Genomic DNA, 22,346 nt, shown 5'->3' on the forward strand with positions numbered 1-22,346 from the left:
GGGAGATCAATGTTAAAAGTTTGCGGACATGATGTACGCTTAACTCCCTTGTGTTGTAAAATGATGACAGTGATGATGATGATGATGATGATAATGATGATGATGATGATGATGATGATGATGATGATGATGATGATGATGATGATGATGATGATGACGATGATGATGATGATGATGATGATGATGATGATGATGATGATGATGCTGATGGTGATGGTGATGATGATGATGGTGATGATGATGATGATGATGATGATGATGATGATGATGATGATGATGATGATGATGATGATGATGATGACGACGACGACGACGATGATGACGATGATGATGATGATGATGATGATGATGATGATGATGATGATGATGATGATGATGATGATGATGACGACTGTATAAACGTGTAACCATGTGTGGACTTATAATGATATTACGTTGTACTTGAAGCTATGAAACATGATTTCAGCGTTTTCTATTAATTTGTATTTCGTTCAATAAGATGTAAAAAATAATAAGACATTTTAATAAACAAAAGTTATGTGTTTGTACGATTTATTTATTTTTATTGTTTAATAAGATTCATATCGAGACTTTAATCGTATGACATGTGAAAATATATATGATCATCGCTCTGTGAAAAGGGGGTTTAATGCATGTGGGTAAAGTGTCGTCCCAGATTAACATGTGCAGTCCGCACAGGCTAATCTGGGACGACTCATTCCGGTTTTATTGTATTTTTCGTTAAAAGGAAGACACTTCTTTCAGAAAATCCAATTAAGGCGGAAAGTGTTGTCCCTGATTAGCCTGTGCGGACGGCACAGGTTAATCTGGAACGACACTTTACGCACGTTCATTAAACCCCCTGTTCACGGTGCACGGCCCATATCTCGTGCTAAGAGTTTAGAATTGTTGTTCTCTACATTTCATCCCACGAAAATCCCTCGAGGAACTTTCTTTTATCGTACATGGGTTCATTGTTCGCTTCATGATTTCTTTCTTCATTGTTTTACATAATACTGCAAATTTTTGCCACGTATATCAAAGTATTATGGGCAAATTTAGAAGTATCATACTACGGTATTTTTTGCATTGATTGCAAATTTCAAAAAAAAAAATGATTACCATACCATGTACATCACTTAAATGCGGAAATTTATTAATAAAGATTCCGCTTTCATATGATCAGCATCAATGCAATTATAAGCTCGAGTGAAAAACATCCGAAAGGTCATAATACATTCTACTTCATTAACGCATGCAAATAGACAGGAAATGAATTCATAATTGAATTAATGAACCGAACGAACAATATAATGTTATTTCATACGGCATTTGCTATAAATGTCAACATATAGTTTGTAAAACTTTTTTTCATCTTATATGTCGAACGAAAAGAACTGATTAAACATAAATATGTATTCAATAGCGTTTTGTGTTTAATAATGTCGTTTAGATGACGAATAATGTCGACACCATAGGCCGTGGTGGTAATTTTAAGAAACTATAGAAATAAAAAATCCATAAATAATAATTGTTGCCACGTTAGTTAAAGAAACCTCTTCACAGAATTCGGCATGTATTAAAGTTTTTCGTTAAATGCTTTAAATTGATAATAAATATTAATATTGGAACTACATAGCTCAAGTAGAAACACAAGAATTAAATTAACGAAAGAAAAAGGTAAACCTCCGCAAGGCTCGAAGCACGGACCCTTGGAGTAAAAGTCTGGCACGAAAACCACCCGGCCATCCGTGCTCAAACAGTGATCATTTTTATATTGTATATAAGCAATTCTCGTAGTGTCACAAAATATTACGATTACAACAGAACTCTCCAAATTATTCAACCGTTTCGCATTTGAAACGCTTTATTATTTTCGGGAGGCGGAAAACTACAACGGGCGAGGCATGGTCAGGGGTGATAACCCCAAAAAAGGGTTAGGGTAAGGGTTAGGATTAGGGGTCGGGTTAGGGTTAGGGTTGGGTTTAGGCTAACCCAAACCCTAACCCGACCCCTAACACTAACCCAAACCCTTACCCTAACCCTCTAATCCCCCCTTGCGCAATACCAAACCATGCCTCGCCCGTTGTAGTTTTCCGCCTCCCGAATTATTTTCAAAAGATGTATATACTAGTAATGGACATTTTAGCGCATGTTAAATGTTCAATATTACTGCTCTCTCACAAATATCATAACTAAAATGAAAATTTGCGAATCAAATTTTTTTGTTGGCAACTTACCCAAACGTGAAAAGGTCCCTTTAAGAAATAATTTCCTGCTAAGCGACGGTTTATGCACTATAACCGAAGGTCAGGAGTTCCGAAGCGTAGGAATTAGACCATAGTGCATCAGAAATTATAATTCTGGTGCTCCGGTTTGTATCCAACTATTAAGTAGTAAAATGGTAATTACATTGACACGTATTCCCTTTATATTGCTATTCAAGGTCATTGGAATCGTGACGCTATGAGATTACAGGGACCTTTACACGGTGTGATAAATTGACAATATTAACAAACAAGAAATATCTTTAAAAAAGATATACGGCGTTGATTGTGGTCGATGTTTATGAACGATCAAAAGTTATCTCTATGAGATAAAAAGTAGCGGATGCCTTTTTTCTGCGCAGTTGTTAGCTACATCATAAGCAAATCAATTACGGGGTGTTGCGCCAGATTTCGTGGCTTATTTTGCTTTATGTGATATCATTACTCAGATATCTATATTTACAGAATAGAAAAACACAAGAAACATGAAAATAAACGAGTGCATATAGGTCAGCCGGCAATACTCGAATCTCATTTAATTGCATAATTATAGTATAGCGAATTATTGTGGTCATGCTTAATAAACTGATCTAAATGGATAAATATTTCTAATTAATTTTATCAAAATTGGTCCTTATCATGCAAATTTTGAAACCATATTAAAAATCGATGATTGACATACCACAATAATGTCGCCGAATATCTTTATTTAGTATCTTTCTGATCAAAACAGACTTCAAGTGCACAAAGTTTACGAGACGGCGTTTATATAAAGATTTCTGCAACTGACCGCAAACTGACCTTGATACCTTGCGGATTGGAATGCAATGCATTACAGTCACTACGTTATTGTCAGTAAGACACAATGATCGCAACCCCTTTTGCGAACTCCGGTGATGAACTGTATATAAACTCTGACTTTCACAAAATGACCGCGTGTTGACCCGAAACCTCGCGGGTTGAAATGCAATGCAAGTAAGTACTAAATATGACAACATAGCCTTTAGTTAAACGCTTTTGCGCTGGTAATTCTCTGAAAATAAAAGGTGAACGCACAAACTGTATTTATGTCGAAAATTGATTGTAAAACTGTTCTATCTATTGGGCCTTTTTATTAGAGATAAAATTGTTTCATGCAGTAAAACAGTGTTACAAAGACGCGGATATGTTTCCAATGTTCTGGTGTTATACTCAAATCAGCCAATGGAATAAATGAAGTGTATTCATTCGTACCTAGCCGCGGGAAATTTTATTTGAGTATTATTGGACACTTACAAAGGTCAAGTCAGGGTGAAAAGCTGGCTTATTCAGCTTACGCCGAAAAAATGTTTCAGATTAGTCACTTTTCGTTGTAGTTATATATTTTAGATGTTAGATATTTACGAGGGCATGTTAATACTTTACATTTACTTTTCACGAACATAAACATTGTGTGCATCTGTTGACGATTTAAAACCCTTAAAATTGTTAAGCGTTACAAACGCGAAACTATTAAATAATATTGGCAGTTCTGATGGCATCGTTACATTTTGCGGCACAACGGGGATTTTTTTAAATAAAGCATAAAATGCAGCAGTATACATAATGTATATGTGAGCACGGGTGGCGGAGTGGTTTAAATGCTAGACTTTTACTCCAAGGGTCAGTGGTAAGTGCCCAGTTGAGGAGTAGAATTTTCATTCTTTAATGTTATTCTTGTGTTTTTTTCCTAAAGCAATTTAGTTCAAAAGTTTACATTTATCAGTTTATAGCATTTCATGACAAACTTCAATACATGCCAAAATCTGTGGTAATGTCCCTTTATTTTTATTTGCACGTAAATGTTTTGTGAATAATTCTGGGTTAAATGTGAGATTTGAAGCATAAAAAAACGGTTTTAACGCCCAGTCATTTACCAACCTCCGCGCAGAAGTTTGACGGGAACCAGCATAGCTTGATCAAATCCCTGCCTTCATAACCAACCACGTGATGATAGCCTAGCCACGTTGTACAATAATTTTACCGTTGTTATTTTTACTTTTGTTAGTTTACGTAATTATAATTGTTTTATTATGAATCTTAATTTATACACTATTTTCAAAATGTAGAATAAAATTATGCTACTTTTCATAATATAATATTTAAATCACTAAAATACAATTCTACCAAATCTGGATGGATTTTCTTGTGATGGCAGAGATTGCATGTGAGGAACGACAACTCTGTGTGGAGATCGATCCTTAACCCATTTATGCTGAGTGGACTCTTCCATCCTTCTAAATTGGATCAATTTATTTCCAAAATAATGGATGTCTAGTAAATTTATTTCTTTATTTAAAAAATTTCTTACAGAAATTCGTTTAAGCAAACAGCGCAGACCCTGATGAGACCCCGCATCATGCGGCGTCTCATCTGGGTCTACGCTGTTTGCTAAGGCCTTTTTTCTAGACGCTAGGCGTTTACATCGACCATTCTTAGGCGGTGACTCCCAGTTTTGTTTATTTGTGTATGCTTGTTGTATAGTTGTCATTTTCATATGTTGTCTTTTGCCCATTAGTTCATCGCCACAAATAAATAACCGTTTGTTCTAGCACGAGTTACCTCCTGCTGGCGAAGCTCAAGGTTCCCTTTGTGTATAATTGCTAGATCGCCAGTTAAACCACGTGCATTTTAACTAAACAATTTCTTTGAAAATTCAGAACTTCTTTCACAAAGCTCCGCCCAGAATATACCACACACATCTTTCTTCTTTGTCTACATATAACAAGTTGCAAATCGTAGTAGAATTTTATTTTGAAAATGTGGAGTGCGAAAAGTGTGTATAACCGTCACATAGATGCTGAGATTTCTGCATGTTATTGCATATTATTATTTAAATAGGGAATTGATGTGAATATAACACAATAAAAAACATTTATCCGACCTACGTACCCTATGTTTTCAAGCGACGTCTGTGGAAACAAATTAAATGTTCTTTTTGAAGTAGGTAACAATCAGCATTCAAAGATTTAACTCACATATGGGGTACACATTATTTAGCAACATATCATCAAATTATATGCGACACTTCCCATTTGACATCCTGTGCTAATACTTTTTGTAAATAAATGAATTAACATACCCATTTTTTTTCGCTCAACCATCAAAACATTATAAATAAATAAATACATTGCACGTCTACACATTATGGTAATTTTCTAGTATTTATTTTAGCCTATTTTGCCAATGCTTTCCAATATACATGGAACATATACTAGATGCGTCTCTGTTGTTGTTGTTGTGTTGTTTAGTTTAGTTGTTAGGACAAATCTCACAGTAGAACGAAACACAAAACTTTCTGCTCGTATATTTAAGTTATCTATGTCGATTTTACGGTGCATGTACATTCTGCGTCGATGGATGCCTGCTGTTGAAAAACCTAGGGTCGGTAGGCTCGATAAAGGCCCACCTTAAAGCGTAGCTTTTCCTGTCTCTACGTCCAACTTTTTCGCGCTCACTGATTCTATGGAATACCCTGCTCCAGTCAAAGTTGCGAACGCCACTAATAGGTTCGTTCCCCGCTCTGTTGCTTTCTCGTCCATCGTTTCTGTTGATAAGGTAGTCCGTTGCGCTCCTCCAACGTGGTCCACCGTCTCTCTTAATAAGGTAGTCCGTTGCGCTCCGCCAACGTGGGAAAAGCAGCGCGTTCTTGAAAAAATCTTGGCCGTAGATAAACCTAATCCATGTATAAAGTTAAAAGATGTTTATTATATGTGTCGTGTTCTGAGAAAACCGGGCAAAATGCATGTGTGTAAAGTATCGTCTCAGATTAGCCTGTGCAGTTCGCACAGGCTAATCAGGAACGACACTTTTCGTTCTTATGACATTTTTCGTTAAAATAAAATCTCTTGTTAGCAAAAATCAAATTAAGGCGGAAATTGTCGTCCCTGATTAGCCTGTGCAAACTGCACAGGCTAATCTGGGACGACACTTTACGCACATGCATTATGCCCAGTTTTCTCAGAACAAGGCTCATATCTATTTAATTTATAAAAGATTTGCGTTCACTGATAATATCGCCGATTGTTTATTCATTAAGCACATTAAATAACTTTTCGAGAAACACATGTATGATTTATGATTAATGTTCGTGCAATCAATAAATTATCATGATTGACAACAATTATTTCCGCGTGTCTGACCTGTTCCAACCGGTTTGGCCAAATGGCACCGCAGTCACGTGACTCAGGAGCAGAGTAACAACGAGCATGCGCACTCCTACCAGTCCGTCCATCTTGTCTGGAGTCTCCGACTGGAACAGTGAAAGGCATATTTAACACATTTTGCAAACTCATCATCACTCGCATTAACCCATTGAAGCCTAGTGGACTCTCCCATCCTTCTAAATTTGATCAATTTATTTACAAAATTAGGGATGTCTCGTATATTTATTTATATTTTTAGAATATTTCTTACACAAATTACTTTAAGCAAACAGCGAATCATGCGGCGTCTCATCTGGGTCTACGCTGTTTGCCAATGCCTTTTTTCTAGAAGCAAGGCATACATGGGTTAAAGCCCTAACACGAGGGGTAGCCAATACATAACACCAAGGAAACTGGTTAAATGATTCTAATGTTTAAGTCTAATAAAATGCGTAAATTTAATGACGCAATTTCCCATCAATATCCGTTTGCATGGTGTTTTTTGAAGCATCAAAGAACATAATTAAATCGAAATCGACTTACAGCTTATACTCTATTCCATCTCCATTTTGATGAAAAGAAACTGGGATATTTTTGTTATTACCGTGCGAACCTCAAAAATAGATCATCCATTGTAAAAGGTATCGCTTAGTACGTAGAGCTTAATTGCAACATAGCTAATTTGATTATATTTACCCTTATGAAAATGTTGCGTCTGTCAACTTTTTCACAACAATATGACCCGCGTTCAGGAAAATCGGGTCTTAAAGCATGGGGGTAAAGTGTCGTCCCAAATTCAGTTTATCACTATGTACTAAACAACTGTTTACTGTGGTCACATATATTAACTACAATGTGAGATTAACCCTTTAGATTACTTTAATTTCAATAACAATACATAACCCTTTAGATTACTTTAATTTCAACAACAATACATAACCCTTTAGATTACTTTAATTTCAATAACAATACATAACCCTTTAGATTAATTTAATTTGAAGAACACTACAAAACCCTTTAGATTACTTTAATTTTAATAACAATACATAACCCTTTAGATTACTTTAATTTGAATAACAATACATAACCCTTTAGATTACTTTAATTTGAATAACAATACATAACCCTTTAGATTACTTTAATTTGAAGAACAATACATAACCCTTTAGATTAATTTAATTTGAAGAACAATACATAACCCTTTAGATTACTTTAATTTGAAGAACAATACATAACCCTTTAGATTAATTTAATTTAAAGAACAATACATAACCCTTTAGATTACTTTAATTTGAAGAACAATACATAACCCTTTAGATTAATTTAATTTGAAGAACAATACATAACCCTTTAGATTAATTTAATTTGAAGAACAATACATAACCCTTTAGATTAATTTAATTTGAATAACAATACATAACCCTTTAGATTAATTTAATTTGAAGAACAATACATAACCCTTTAGATTACTTTAATTTGAATGAAAAGCCACTACCTTTTCGATCACTATAATTTGAATGACAACATATAACCTTGAAGATCACTATAATTTGAGTGACAATACATAACCTTTGAGATCATTATGGCTATAATGACAATTCAAACATTATAGATCACTATAATTTGAATGATTTGCATAAAGTTCAAGTTTATGTGATAAATACAATACATGTACATAAACCTTTGGATAAGATATTTCTTGTATCTTATTATGGTTATTAGCGGAAAACTTTTGACAGAGTTCCGCATTACTTTCATCGTTTGATTCGTTACCTTGAATTATATATTTTATTTCTATCGCTATCTTATGTTTTTATTATGTTACGTATTTATCCATTAGTTTCATGATAATTTCGTGAAATATCATCATCATCATTATCATCGACATCATCACCACCAGCACCACCAGCACCACCATTATCTTCGTATTCAGCTTCATTATCGTGGTTATTATTATTATCGTAATTATCAGCAGCAATAACATCAGAAGAAGCAGCTTGCATTCGTTATTAAAATAACGAGTTATTACGACTCCTGCAGTCTCTTCAATTTCAACATTGTTTTCATTATATTTTCAAACAATCGATGAGAAAGATTTATACATACTATATTAAGCCTACCTGGTTTATTTATTCGCTCCTCCTTATTTTTCCAGTTAGTTCAGAAATGCGGTCGGGCGCTGGCTGTCTCTGATCCTCATTCAGCGTCATATTTATTGCCCATCGATCTATATTGAGCGTCGACTTATTGGTGTGAGTTAGAGATATTAAAAAAAGACGTGCAGTTGAACAAATATAAGACGCGCTCTTGGAAAAAACGGGGCTCAATGCAGGGCTTTCACTGTAGTCCAAGATCGATTAGCCTGTGCAGTTCGCACTATTCCCTTTTTTTGTATTTTTCGTTGAAAGGAAATCTCTTCTTAGATAAAATCCTGTTTTTTCGGAAAGTGTCGTCCCTAATTAGCCTGTGCGGAATGTAAGGCTTTTCTGGACAACACTTTACGCACATGCGTTAAGCCCTGTTTTCCCAGAACGAGGCTTTTATCTATAAAAACACTTGTTTATTTATTTACAATTGAATTAAATATGAAAATTTCACTATTTTCGGACGGCAATTTATTAGCAAGACAAATCAGATATTAGATATGCGAGACATATTTTTATGTGAAAAACAACAACACCAGCAAAAACAAATAAAACAACAACGTTTTCATAATTTGGTTGCAATGTACCGAAAACCCAAAGTCAATATTCTATTAAAGTTGCTCTAACGCATGCTCTAACTATGGAATGGATGAATCCGACATGCAAGAGATTGACTCGAAGTACATGTATGGGTAATGATTTATTCAAACTGTTGCTCAAATATGTGATCATATTTTTAATGCATTAATAATTTGTTAAATTAAAAATCACGTTTAAGTTTTTAGCATATAACTCGTTTGTTATTGTCTTTAAAATTGTATATGGAATTGTATTAATATATAAAAATAAGAACTAAAACCGACACACGGTTATTTATTAACAATCTAACAGTTTGTTTGATTTATAAACAATGGTTTAAAAACAATCTATTGTAGAGTTTATCCTCGGATATTAATAGCACAACTTTATAAAGCTCTCATATAGGAGTTTACGTACTTGTGCATTAAAGAATATGATCGTTAAAACGTTTAAACATACTTTCGTTCTGCTACGAAAGGAATGCCAACTTTCGACGTGTCGATAACGATCAAATTATTAGTGTGAAAGTAGTGAAGAATCATTTCCGGTTTTGAGACGTGGAGAGTTGTGAATGTAAACGAAAGCCTCATTTGAAGGATTTTTTGAGGTATATAGCACTTTTATTTATGGAAATGATGTGTACAAATAAGTCCGTTTATACGAAATTATAACCATAGAAGAGTGCCATCCATTTTTATTGAATATTTTTATTAAAACACTTAGAAAGCGAGTGTCAAAAATTATTGTCAGTGTCACGACACAACTTCACAAGTGACATTGTTTTCTGTCCCTGTAATTTATTGTGACAGTCTTGTTTTGTAACAGACACGTGGTCATTAATTTGAATAATTCAATATTTCAGTAACTAAAAAAAGATCTTAGTTGATTGAAAATTGTTTATATATTTAAATGAGATATTGGTCTCAATAAAACAAAGTGACTTTTAGGGCTTGTTTGGGACTAGCCCATATAAACTGACCCCCAGAACCTTTGATAATTTTTGCTTTGACGGCTCTGGGAGTCCATATGCACCCCTTCATAAACACAATCGCAGTTCTCTGCAGCTGAACAATTTGCATCACTAAACTGACGTCGTTCGTGACAAAGGAGGAAAGCTATTAATTAATTTAAAAACACATTAAATTTACCTGAACGGCAGCCTTCAGAAGTTATTCTTCTCATGCACACTATAAAAAACAAGACGATGTTTCAACACACTATTCTTGTTGACTTTTTATGTTGAAATTCAGAACAGAACAAGTATTTGACATCTGCTTTACATCGTTATAGACTACATAAAAAATCACGATGTTAAAAAATTGATGTATGGTAGTGTCTTGTTGAGTTTTGGGTTCTTTTAGAGTCGTGGCTATATAGATCGTGGGAAATTATGTGATAGAACGTTCCCACATTATGCAGTTTTTATGGAAAAAAGATTTGACCAGGTCACCATTGTTTTGCTGATCAAAAATGCGAGAAAAACAGGTCAATATTGTTATTCCTCAGATCTATTATCAGCTATTTCCTGTTCATAGGGTGTTCCTTAATAACACAAAAAAGTTTATTTAGTAGTACTTTCCATACCTTACATACTGATTGTAGTAATCGTATTATCCCGAGTCTCTGGATTTCCCGATACATACGTGTCAACTGTCTTAATCACATACATGCAACTTTTTCCATCTTTATCCATTACTCGATAATCCCATATATGCCCGATTTCCATTTTTAAAATCAAATTATGGGTGGGTAATAAAGACGATAAGAGTCATAAACACAAACGTTTGAAATTTTTCGAAAGTGTCGAATGAATTTCGGTATATGATTCTATTTAAACTTTGGTATGATGAAATAAGCTCCCAATCAGGACCGTTGTATTGCAACATGTGTAAATCACCTGACACTGTTTGAATGCATCGTGTACAGCTATTTTAGGTTACAAATTCTACATGAAATAAATGAATTTCTTTGTTCTGATTAAAAGAGCGCGAAAATTGGTGTGGGTGTATTTATTTGTAAATAAAATTTTTGTAGGGGGTAAACATTGAGATCATTTAATTTCCACTAAAAGTTTTGTTGTGAATTTCAACTTAAGTACCGGGGTATCTCGCGAATTATTCAGCATTGACATTTCCTCTTACTAAAATATCATTTAAATACGCTGTATCGTTACCGTTATGCTGTATCAGTTCCTTCATTATTGAAACAATTATTGTATTGTATACTGACTGCACACAAGTGTCGTAACATACGGATGCAATACGTAAATTCGGACAGTACTTAAAGTCGGACACAAGTAAATAAATGATTTAATACTCTCTTGATTTCTTTGAAACTCGGTATTTGTTGTTAAAAATGGCAATTGCATTGATTAACACCATAAGAGTTAATAGTATTGATCATCTTAACGCTTTATTTATGTTTCTGACTTTATGTACTGTCTGACTTTAAGTACGCATACATGTGCACATACATGTAATATCTACATGTAGTATATGATTTTCTTTTTTACATTAACATTTAAAACGCGTGAATGACTCTTGCAGACAGGTGCGCAGCATCGCGGTAATCACGGGTGTTCCCGCTTACGATATCGTGCAATCGCGGCGATTCAGGTGTTCGCCGAACACCGAGGTCAGTAGCGTGTCCGCCCCCCGTGAATTGTCACCCATAGGGAAAAGTTAACACCACAGACAGGCGTTTTTGTTTAAGTACGCAGTGCCTGTACTGTAGTTTTGGACATATATTCGACCTATACCTCCTGCATATTTGCCCTGTAAAGACTTTAAAAATACCCTCTTGGTGTCAGCTGACAATACCTGACCATAATGGATACAAATTGACAAAGTTTGAGGAATTTTTGTGTGAACTACAAGGCATACTCAAAAAGCATGTTGATGCATTTTTTTTTAAGAAAAGTTTGTTTAAGATAAACCATACTGTTTTACGGTCATCAGTAGAGCGTTTTACGGCATCAGATTTTGGGCAGGAAAACAACTTGTGAACAGTCTAATATAGACCGGTTACGTTTAAGTATATTTACCATTCCCAGGGTACATGTAAGTATACTTAAGAGTGTGTGAATGTCAGAGTTTATTTACAGGTCATCGCTGAGTCTTCACGACTACCTTATGTGCTGACCTGCAAGTAAACTTAAGAGTACCCGGGGTACATATAAGTAGTACACGAGCCAAAAATGACTAATCGCGCCATTTAATAACACATACACCAGGGTTCGACACTAAGGCACGTCCGACAGACATTGTCTAGTAAGATCGGTGGTCGGGCTAGTAAAACTGCGAGCTAGCTTGTCCGACCGGTCGTACATAACAAATCTATACTGATTCATATAACTATACCTAACCGAAAACCTTTTTCTCTTAATGTGTAAAATAACTCTCGTATCCGTTATTTACATCAGAACAAAACTAGCGTATATAAATAAACGCGGAGAATTCACATGATTCATCGCTATTTTTAGACGCGAATGAGAGCTTCCCGCAGAAATTGCTTGTTTCCATTGGTCAAGTTGTCATGAATATTAATGATTTTCTGAAGTGTCTTAGAACTTTACATCATGTTTTTACGACTTCTATTGACAATCGGTATCATCAATGTAAACATTTTGGCGTAGCAGACGAGAGAATGTTATTTAAAGAATGGCTTTGTTCAAGATTGGATTTTGATCCGACAAATAAGTTAATAAAGAAGAATCCGACGGTAAAACTGACACAGATTATGCTGGAAAAAGGGCCTTGGAGCTGTGGTTGCATGGAGCACAGCGGTCAAGGAGGCCAGAATTTGATGACCTTGAATAAATGTCACCTGCTGTACAGACATCATTTATTTAACTGGTGATAAACAGTGAAATTATAACAAACAATTTATGTTGTTAAATAGTTTTATTTTATTTTTTACTCTTTGCATCAAAATGACTTTCTTGTGTTCACTAATTATTTACTGATAAATAATTGATTAAACAGTTACACGACACAATTGTGTTTATTTGTTATGTCATTTATGGTCTAGTAGACATCATATTCGGGCTAGTACATTTTAAGAGGAGCTGGTCCGATGGTCTGGCTGTAAAAAAAGTTAATGTCGAACCCTGTACACGCACATGAAAGCGTACAAACTATTGTCAAAGCACTTATTGTTTAGTTTAAAGTTTAACCCTATTTATTTTAACCCCAAATGCTTTGTACATGTATTTACTGTTCAAAGGTGATTATCTCAGTATTAATCAATTCATGCTTTTTAGAAGAATTTCTCTCCTGATAGTTTGTGTATTTTCACTGTTTGCTGTAATTTTTTATTTTTGTAAGGTGCTGATGACTTGGATATAGCAAAATTCTTCTGTCTTGCAGGCTAAAATTAACCACCGTCTAGAATAACCATGGTGAGTCGATTGAAACTTCAGTACTGCAAGATAATCCTGGCCACGTCCCTTGTCTGGTTCCTGCTTGATGTCGTCCTACTCATGTACTACACAGACTGTGCCACGCACGCGTCCGTTGACTGTCAGAACACAAATAACAATGAGAAACCAGTCAAAAAATCTGAGGAGTCGTTGTTGCAGAGGATTTTACCAAAAGGTATTCAATATTCCATGTTCTTCAATTAGACATTTTAGTTGTTTATCTCCCCTGAATACTTCCTAAAGACATTCTGGTCCATGCAGTTGTTTGACTTGGTTTTTGACGTTGGTCTTCATTATCAATACATGGTTCACATGTATCTCCGATATCTCTGCAAAATGGAGAACTATTTGATTTCGTATAAATATATGATTGGAAAAAGGAAAAACTATTTGGCGATCAACTCTGGAAATATTTCCCTAGAAACAGACACATGGACATAGACATGCAAACACAGGAAGCTCCAAATACAGTCATCGACTATCAAGTTTTCAATTTGACTGAGATGGATTAGTTGATTGATATGATCACATAACATGAATTATTTTCCTGCCTTTTTATAAACACAGTGTATTGGCACCTCTTCTTCATTGATGTCTGGGACATATGTAAGTTGTTATCTTATCTCCAGGTTATGTAGGTTGAATCCAGGTCCCTGGCTGTTATTGATTTAACATCAATTTTGGTTGTTTTACCGGTCTAATTAATCAGGAGATTGTTGTAGCTAGTACCGTTCTTTATCATGTTATAACGCGCAACCCATGTATAACACACAGCAGAACATTTAATGCCAAACATGGTGTCAATTATGGATATTTAGGATAGCACAATGAATTTTTCGCAAATTAGTACTCAGAATAGCCTTGTATCGATTTATGAAGTGCACCATCTTTTGAAATTGAAATTTGGGGCTTTAAAACTGCACATAATACATGGTTCTCATTACAAGTCAACTTTATTTGGTCCTGTTTTTTGGTGCATGGTTTGTTTTGATATTCTCTGTTGAACCTTTGTATAAATTCAATTAATTTTGGCACTTGACAAGTGCTATTGCTATTTATTAGGGTTGATCAATACATTATGATACTAATGTATAATATATAATTCTGTTTGCACATTTGAATATGGACGCTTGATTTGTGATTTATACAACCACGGGTGGATGATTGAAACATTCAGGGATAAGTGGTTAATGCAATCAGGGATTAATAATTGGTAAAATCATGGATACAAAGAATGGAGCACACAGACATGGGAGAACCTTTATTTTTGTTTGTTTTATGTGAGTCTCTTCTGTAGTATTGCTGTTGTAACCTTGTAAATGCTTTACTTTTCTGCAGAACAGGGCTTCAGTTATATGGTTCAGTTCTGTGTTTTATGATTTAAGATTTCAACTTTGCATTTTGTGCTTTTTGCATTAATGTTTTGGTTTGGTTATAGGCAGAAAAGACTTAAATATATATTATTTATCTGGGTTTATTTGTTTTCTCTTGCTTGCTTTGAAATGGCTACAGTGGTCAGTTTCGAGCTTGATTACTCAGGGAATTATCCAAGCTTTTCTACTCATCCAAATGTTTGTGTCAGCATTATGCTCTCGTTAAGGCAGATATACAACATCTTCTTATCAATTTTTCTAAGGCAGGTATTCAACTGATTTTTGAGACGCTCTTAAGCTAAATTTCTGGGCAGAACCAGTGCTTAGCATCTTTGGTAGGTAGAAAGAACACTTTACATTTGGATTTGGACCTGTGACCTTCTGGTGGATAGGCAGATATAGTACAGCCAAGGCGGAACAAACATATTTCGCGATCCGCGGCGGCAAGGCGCAACGAGGCGATGCTGAGTCGGCTGTTGAAGACGCATCAGTATGCGGCGGCAAGTCGCATTTCGCAGTGAAGCTTCGCATCTGTCCGCCGAGACATGCTGAGGCAAGCCGTGATCCGCAACATGACGCCGAGTCGATGCGCATCTTCAAATCAAAATCTTTTTTAAATGATTAGTTAGTAAAAAAAATATTAAAAGAACAATTATTATATTTAAAATCATAATTAATTTAATGTGCCCGTATTCAAAATAGTTAAATAGTTAACAAAAAAGCATGCTGGTGTTTTGTGTTTAGTGATTGCTTTTCGGTTTTTAAAGAAATTGCTGTAATCCGGATAGAAATAATAATTGTTTTTAAAGAATGCAAATAAAAAAAAATCGAATTTATAAAAACAAAACACGATTATCACGGATTAGTGCTGCAACAATACGCCAAAAAGTGTATTGCGATATATTGTCAGCTCAAAAACCCGTATTGCAATATATCGCAATATATTGCTTACTTGTACCAAAATTATAACTCGCCAATTACCCGATAATCCCGTATATTCCAGTTTTAAAGCAAATTCTGGTAAATGTTTACTATAAAAATGCTCAAGAATAACACAAAACACAAACATTCACCAATTTTCTTAAATATCAAATACATTTTGGCATTTGTTACTATTTAAAGATGTGAAGAAATAACTTCCAATCGGGCGTTTTTTTTTTCCTCTGAACACGCGTAAATCGCCTGACGTGATGTTCCCGTATTATACAACACAAATACACCCACACTTTGCACGCGACGTTCTACATGTCTGTATAATTTTTGCGCGCTTTCGCTTTTTATTGAGAAAAAGAATAAAGTACTTTTTTTTATTGTCGCGTTAGCATTACATTTCGGAAGCATGTTTCCGAAATTCGGATTACAAATTTAATAATGCTCATTTCAGAATCGAACGAAACATTTAGTTGTGCGTTATTAATTCAACGATAATTCGTTTAAAAGCATAGAATGAATGCTCCCATGTAACAATGCTACTCTGTATAATAGACTTTTTAGAATGCCATTTTTACGTAACAATTAATTTTTACAAAATACCGCTTTGTTTTGTTTACCTTGATATCATTATTTTGGATGGCTTTTCTGAACGAAATGTAGATGCATGTTTGTAAAATTTTCGTACCGGTATGACAAAAATCGTATCGCAATACAATATGCGGATTGCGTATTGCGATATATACCGATATACCGGTATATTGTTGCAGCACTATCACGGATATGTATTAATAAAATTGCAATAATCATTTACCCTTGTCATTTTTAGAATCGGCTAAAGTACTTTAAGTTACTTTGTGTGCGTTTATTGAGCGGTATGATTATTGTCTTTATATTATATTAAACGATCAACAAACATATTTGTTTTGGGTTTTATTTTTATGTCAACATGTATTACCATATAAGCATATTTAATGTGTCTGGCCAAGTAAGTTTGTTTCCCGCCCGTAGTGTATGTATTTCACACATAAACAAGGTCATGTAATTATGTACAATTATTTTCCCTTTCATATCGAGACATCAAGGAGACCAGGCATCTGTTTTCGCACCTAGAAGTGGTCAAGGCTCCAGCAGATGGTGGCTTTATAATTGCTTGTTGTTTTTGCTATTATATTTTGGCTGAGACAATTGGCAGTTTGAAGCCACATCAATAATCAACACTTAATTGTTCTTTTGTTAATGATCAGCTTATTATAACTATTGTTTGACTATGCGTATATAAAGTTGTTTCATTTTGTTTATATTATACAGTTGATATCGCTAATCATTACCCGATAATCCCGTATATTCCAGTTTTAAACGAATTCCGGTAAATATTTACGATAATAGTGCTCAAGACACACACACATTCGCAATTATTCTTAAGTATCAAATAAATTTCGGCATTTGTTACTATTTAAAGATGTGATGAAATAACATCCAATCGGGGCGTTTTTTTCCCCACTGAACACGCGTAAATCATTCATGTGTTATACATCACATAATACACCAAAACTTTCCATGCGACGTTCTACATGTCTGCATAATTTTCGCGCGCTTTTTATGGAGGAAAAGGATATTTTAGCACTGTTTATTTGACGCTAGAATTTGTTAATGTTGCATTAGCATTAAAATTCGAATGCGTGTTTCGGATTACAAATTTAATAAAGCTCATTTGAAAATTAAACGAAACATTAACATTGTGCGTAATTAAATCAACGATAATTTGTTAAAGAACATTACGTGCCATATCGCTTATTAAAAGGTGAAAATAATAACTATGAAAGTAGCGTAAATCTAGGTTTCTATAATACACAAATGTACATGTAGGTGTATATCTTTTCACACAGTCCGCTGCAAACGTACGCGGCGGATTTACTCCGCGAAAGTACTCGGCGTCCTTGTGCGGATCGATGCCCCGTGCCTCTGCGCCCCGTGAACACACACGAGGCGGCCGCCGCGTACTAACGATTCTTGCCGTGGCGTGACTGAGGATTATGTTTGTTCCGCGTTGGCTGTACTGTATCATATCCATGTTGTCCCGCCCTCCTTTTTGTATGCCCTTATTTTGACTTTAAAAATCAGTTTAATGTTTGTGTGTAACTACTGCATATCGCTGTTTCTCCTACAGATTTGTGATATTTTGTGTGTAACTACTGCATATCGCTGTTTCTCCTACAGATTTGTGATATTTTGTGTGTAACTACTCCATATCGCTGTTTCTCCTACAGATTTGTGATATTTTGTGTGTAACTACTCCATATCGCTGTTTCTCCTACAGATTTGTGATATTTTGTGTGTAACCTCTCCATATCCCTGTTTCTCCTACAGATTTGTGATATTTTGTGTTAAAGGGATCTTTTCACGCTTTGGTAAATTGACAAAATTGAAAAAAGTTGTTTCAGATTCGCAAATTTTCGTTTTAGTTATGATAATTGTGAGGAAACAGTAATACTGAACATTTACCATGGTCTAATATAGCCATTATATGCATCTTTTGACGATTTTAAAACCTAAAAATTATAAAGCGTTGCAACGCGAAACGATTGAATAATTTGGAGAGTTCTGTTTTTGTCGTTAAATTTTGTGAAACTACGAAGATTGCTTATATAAGGTATAAAATACGTCTAGTACGTGTACTCGGCGGAATAGCTCAGGAGGCTAGAGCGTTTTTACTTCAGGACTCTGGCAGGACTCCAGGGGTCACTGGTTCGAATCCTGTTCCGGGCAATGTTCTTTTCCTTTTTTTAATTTTATTCTTGATTTTTTACTGGAGCTTTTACGATCCAATGTTTACATTTATCGATATAAAGCATTTAATGAATAAGTTAAAAAATGCCAAAATCTGTGAAAAGGCCCCTTTAAGGTAGCTTTTGTGCTGATCTAGCAAAGGAGAGCATTTGGAGCCAGTTGGGTGAAGTTTTCTTACTAAAAATATTTAGAAAATTGCACTCAATAACTTGAGTTTGATTTGAGGTATTGCACTGAATTTGATTTGTTGCTAGCGTATATCAGGTGACTGAAAGAAAAATGACATTTTATATTTTATGAGCATCATACTGTGAAAACTGTGCTTAATGCGTGAGCGTAAGTGTTAGTTTAAACCTATTTATTTTAGCTTGATTGCATTGAAAGCCTAAGGCTTATATTAATGCTCTCGAGTCCGTTTCCTGGGCCTAGAACCAGTACTTGGTGTCTTTGGGGGAGATCTAAAGAAGGCTCCCATGGTGGGGATTGAACCCGTGACCTCCCGGTCGCTAGGCGGACACCATATCCATTACACCACGGCGACCTTAAGTGTTGTCCCTGACACTTTCCGCTCTAATGGAATTTTTTGGTAAAGTGAGGCTCTTCTTAACAAAATCCAGTTAAGATCCAAAGTGTCATCCCTGATTTGCCAATGTTGAATGCACAGGCTTATCTGGGACAAAACTTCACATACATCCATCAAGTCTGATTTTCCCAGTACATGACTTGTATATACAAGGAAGAATAGTCTGTCATGGGACAGCTCTTGTTTTAGTTATAATTGTTGCACAAATACTCACAAGAGACATTGATATACATCCCCCACATCTTCCACAATAATTGTTGCACAAAACACTCACAAGAGACATTGATATACACCCCACATCTTCCACAATAATTGTTGCACAAAACACTCACAAGAGACATTGATATACACCCCACATCTTCCACAATAATTGTTGCACAAAACACTCACAAGAGACATTGATATACACCCCACATCTTCCACAATTCCAGTTAAGCATTGCATTACTTTCCATATCAAGGATATATCCCCCCCTGTGTTGACATGTTTTAAAACCATGTATATTTCTATTGGTCACGGAAATATTTCTATAGCATCAATATTAATAATTTTTTTATGAACCATAACAACCGGTTTTCTAGTCACATATTAAAAACAAACTGTTTTTCAGCTGGTCAAGCATATCTGTTTATCTATAACAATGATAAATAGGTGATATTGTTTACTAAAGTATATTACATGTAAATGCCACAATACATGGTGCATAGTGTATAACCTATCATATGACAATTTTGTTAAGAATGTTACTGAAATTTATACAAATCAACATTTGTGGAGTAAGCAACAAAGATTCAGAGACAAATTTTCAAGACTTAAGTATTTTGAAAATTTCAAGTACAGGGTCATTTAACTCCTGGATTTCAAAAACTGATGAACTCTTTGCACCTATCTTAACAAGGCCAGCTCGAGGAGTTGTGCTAATATCGATGACTCCATTATTCAGCACATTCTGTTGTTTATCAGAGCCTGTCGCCCCGGACGAACCAGCAGGCATTCCACCCACCCGCATCAAATACATAACACCGACAAAAATGCCCAAACCAAAAGAGCCCCCAAAGCCACATAAACTGCCTGATTTTATTCCAGGTACTATTTTTAGATATCCCAATTATGCTAGACTATGGGAAAGATCTAGGAGCAGTAAAGGCCAGGGATTTCCTTAGACTTAACAGTGTTCTTTTTTCCACCATTTTGGGAATGGGGCCGAAACCCTTTAAATTTGGAAAAAATCGCATTATTTTATCTAACATGGGGGAAATTGGTGTTGTGTGTTTGTTTTGTTAACAAATGCTTAAAAATTGAGAATAAACTTTTTTGGTAAATCTTCATGTGGGAACTAGGGCTGTCATTTGGAAAATTATATACCTTTTGAGATTTGTTATGGGGCAATTAATGTCGTCAAAGAATGCGATTAAAAAAACAACACTGTTTTTGTCCATCTGTTTTTCTGTCTGAAAGTCAAAGGAAATCCCTAAAGGAATATTGTGCTGCTGAAATGGGGAAGCAGGACATGTTGGATCTATTGTGCTGACATTTTGCAATAATTTGCTTAATCCAATGTATTATATTGTTTGTAATAATCAAGATTATTTTTTTAAGCATTTATAATCTTTTAATTAGCAATATCCACAAATATTAAAGACTTAAACTGGTAAAATAAAATCTTTTCATTTAACATAAAAACATTTACAAAAAATATATTGTATTTCAATAGACTTACATGTTTTGTTTTGACTTGTCCAAAGTAGGGATGGGGGTGACAGAAAAAAGGAGCATAAATCAGTGCTCTGTTACTATAGATCTTTCCTTTATAGACCCCTTCCAAAGCAGCTTGCCAGTAAAGAGACAAGGGTGTCTGCAAAACAATCCCCCCCCCCCCCCCCTCGGCCAATACTCCCTTGAGAACCTGCAACAATCCCTTGACAACAATCCCTCTGCAATAATCCCTTGACAACAATCCCTCTGCAATAATCCCTTGACAACATTCATCGGGCTTTCCAATTCTTCAAATTAGCATGGTGTTTTGTTTAATACTGTAAAATCATTATTATTTGTTAGACATTAATTTTTGTTGATTTCGCAAGTTGACCTGTCCACATATTTAAAACAAACATTTCTGAAAATTACCTGGAAAATTTCTCTTTATTTTCAAAATCTTACATGTAAATCAACAATTGTTTTGGTCATTTGTGAAAAACACTAAATTTCACGCCGAAAAATAGACATGATTTTACAGTATTTAGTAACTAAACTGACTCTGCTTCTAATCTGTAATGTTTAATATTGGTTGAATACTACCTGAAGCAATATTACAGTGTTCTCTAGAAAAATTTCAGAAGCCAGTTATATTTTTAAAGTAGCCGGCGACTAAGCAATAAAACTGGTGTATTTGCTCCATTTCAATTGATATTTAGGGAAAATAGCCTGCATCTACATGTTGATAGAATGAAATCCCCGGCTGCCGATGCTTCTGGAGAACACTGAATATAACCTGATTTTCCTCCCATTTATTTATCCTATGTAACGTTAGTTGCTAGTGATGCTGGAAATGTAAGTGAGTTAGCATATTTTTATTTGTTCTCATGTTGGCAATAATATAATTTTCAAAAATAAATTAAGTCACCTACATGTATACAAAAAAGAAAGCTTAATTTGTATTCAAACCAGAAAAATGACTAAGAAACTGTGAAATAATTGGTAGTTTATTGTAGACCTATTTATTTGAGCTTAATTGCATCAAAAGTCCAAGGCTTATTGAAACGCTCGCAAGTCTGTTTCGTGGGTAGAACCAGTACTTGGTCTCTTAGGTGGCGATCTGGTAGCTAGGCAGCACACCATTTCCAATACGCAATGTTGACAATATTATTGTTTTGTTTAATGATGATCTGCAGTTGAAAAAGATACATCAATAAATTGATAATGAAGTAACTAGATGTAGTACCAACACAGCCGTAAAAACAAGATGAGAAATTCAAATCCTGAATGTCCCAGAGCTAGCTTATCTTATTGCAATCGTATTGTATTACTAATGGATTTATTTTTTATTTTTTTTATATAGCGCCCTTTTTCATACTCACGGGTGCGTTCAAAGGCGCTT

General features: G+C 34.9%; 1 protein-coding gene and 1 long non-coding RNA gene across 8 annotated transcripts in view; one reads left to right on the plus strand and one right to left on the minus strand.

The window, feature by feature from the left end:
- Window positions 1-5,436: 5,436 nt before the first annotated feature.
- The window catches only part of LOC127863114 (uncharacterized), a 62,014-nt gene continuing 45,104 nt past the window's right edge, over window positions 5,437-22,346 (minus strand). For 4 of the 6 annotated variants that reach the window (XR_008040939.1, XR_008040937.1, XR_008040927.1 and 1 more), the window contains 4 exons: window positions 10,302-10,340; window positions 8,551-8,673; window positions 6,428-6,537; window positions 5,437-5,961 (listed from right to left, as the gene is read on the minus strand). This is a non-coding gene — a long non-coding RNA (uncharacterized LOC127863114). The remainder of the gene's footprint in view (window positions 5,962-6,427; window positions 6,538-8,550; window positions 8,674-10,301; window positions 10,341-22,346) is intronic. The other 2 variants (XR_008040919.1, XR_008040924.1) reach the window with 2 other exon arrangements.
- LOC127862989 (polypeptide N-acetylgalactosaminyltransferase 13-like) overlaps window positions 9,626-22,346 on the plus strand; it is a 41,821-nt gene continuing 29,100 nt past the window's right edge. For both annotated transcript variants that reach the window (XM_052402293.1, XM_052402304.1), the window contains exons 1-3: window positions 9,626-9,760; window positions 13,521-13,748; window positions 20,213-20,335. In XM_052402293.1, the coding sequence (XP_052258253.1) occupies window positions 13,550-13,748; window positions 20,213-20,335 (322 nt within the window). In that variant the 5' untranslated portion in view covers window positions 9,626-9,760; window positions 13,521-13,549. The remainder of the gene's footprint in view (window positions 9,761-13,520; window positions 13,749-20,212; window positions 20,336-22,346) is intronic.

This window comes from Dreissena polymorpha, chromosome 1 (assembly GCF_020536995.1).
Source record: "Dreissena polymorpha isolate Duluth1 chromosome 1, UMN_Dpol_1.0, whole genome shotgun sequence".
Taxonomy (NCBI): domain Eukaryota; kingdom Metazoa; phylum Mollusca; class Bivalvia; order Myida; family Dreissenidae; genus Dreissena; species Dreissena polymorpha.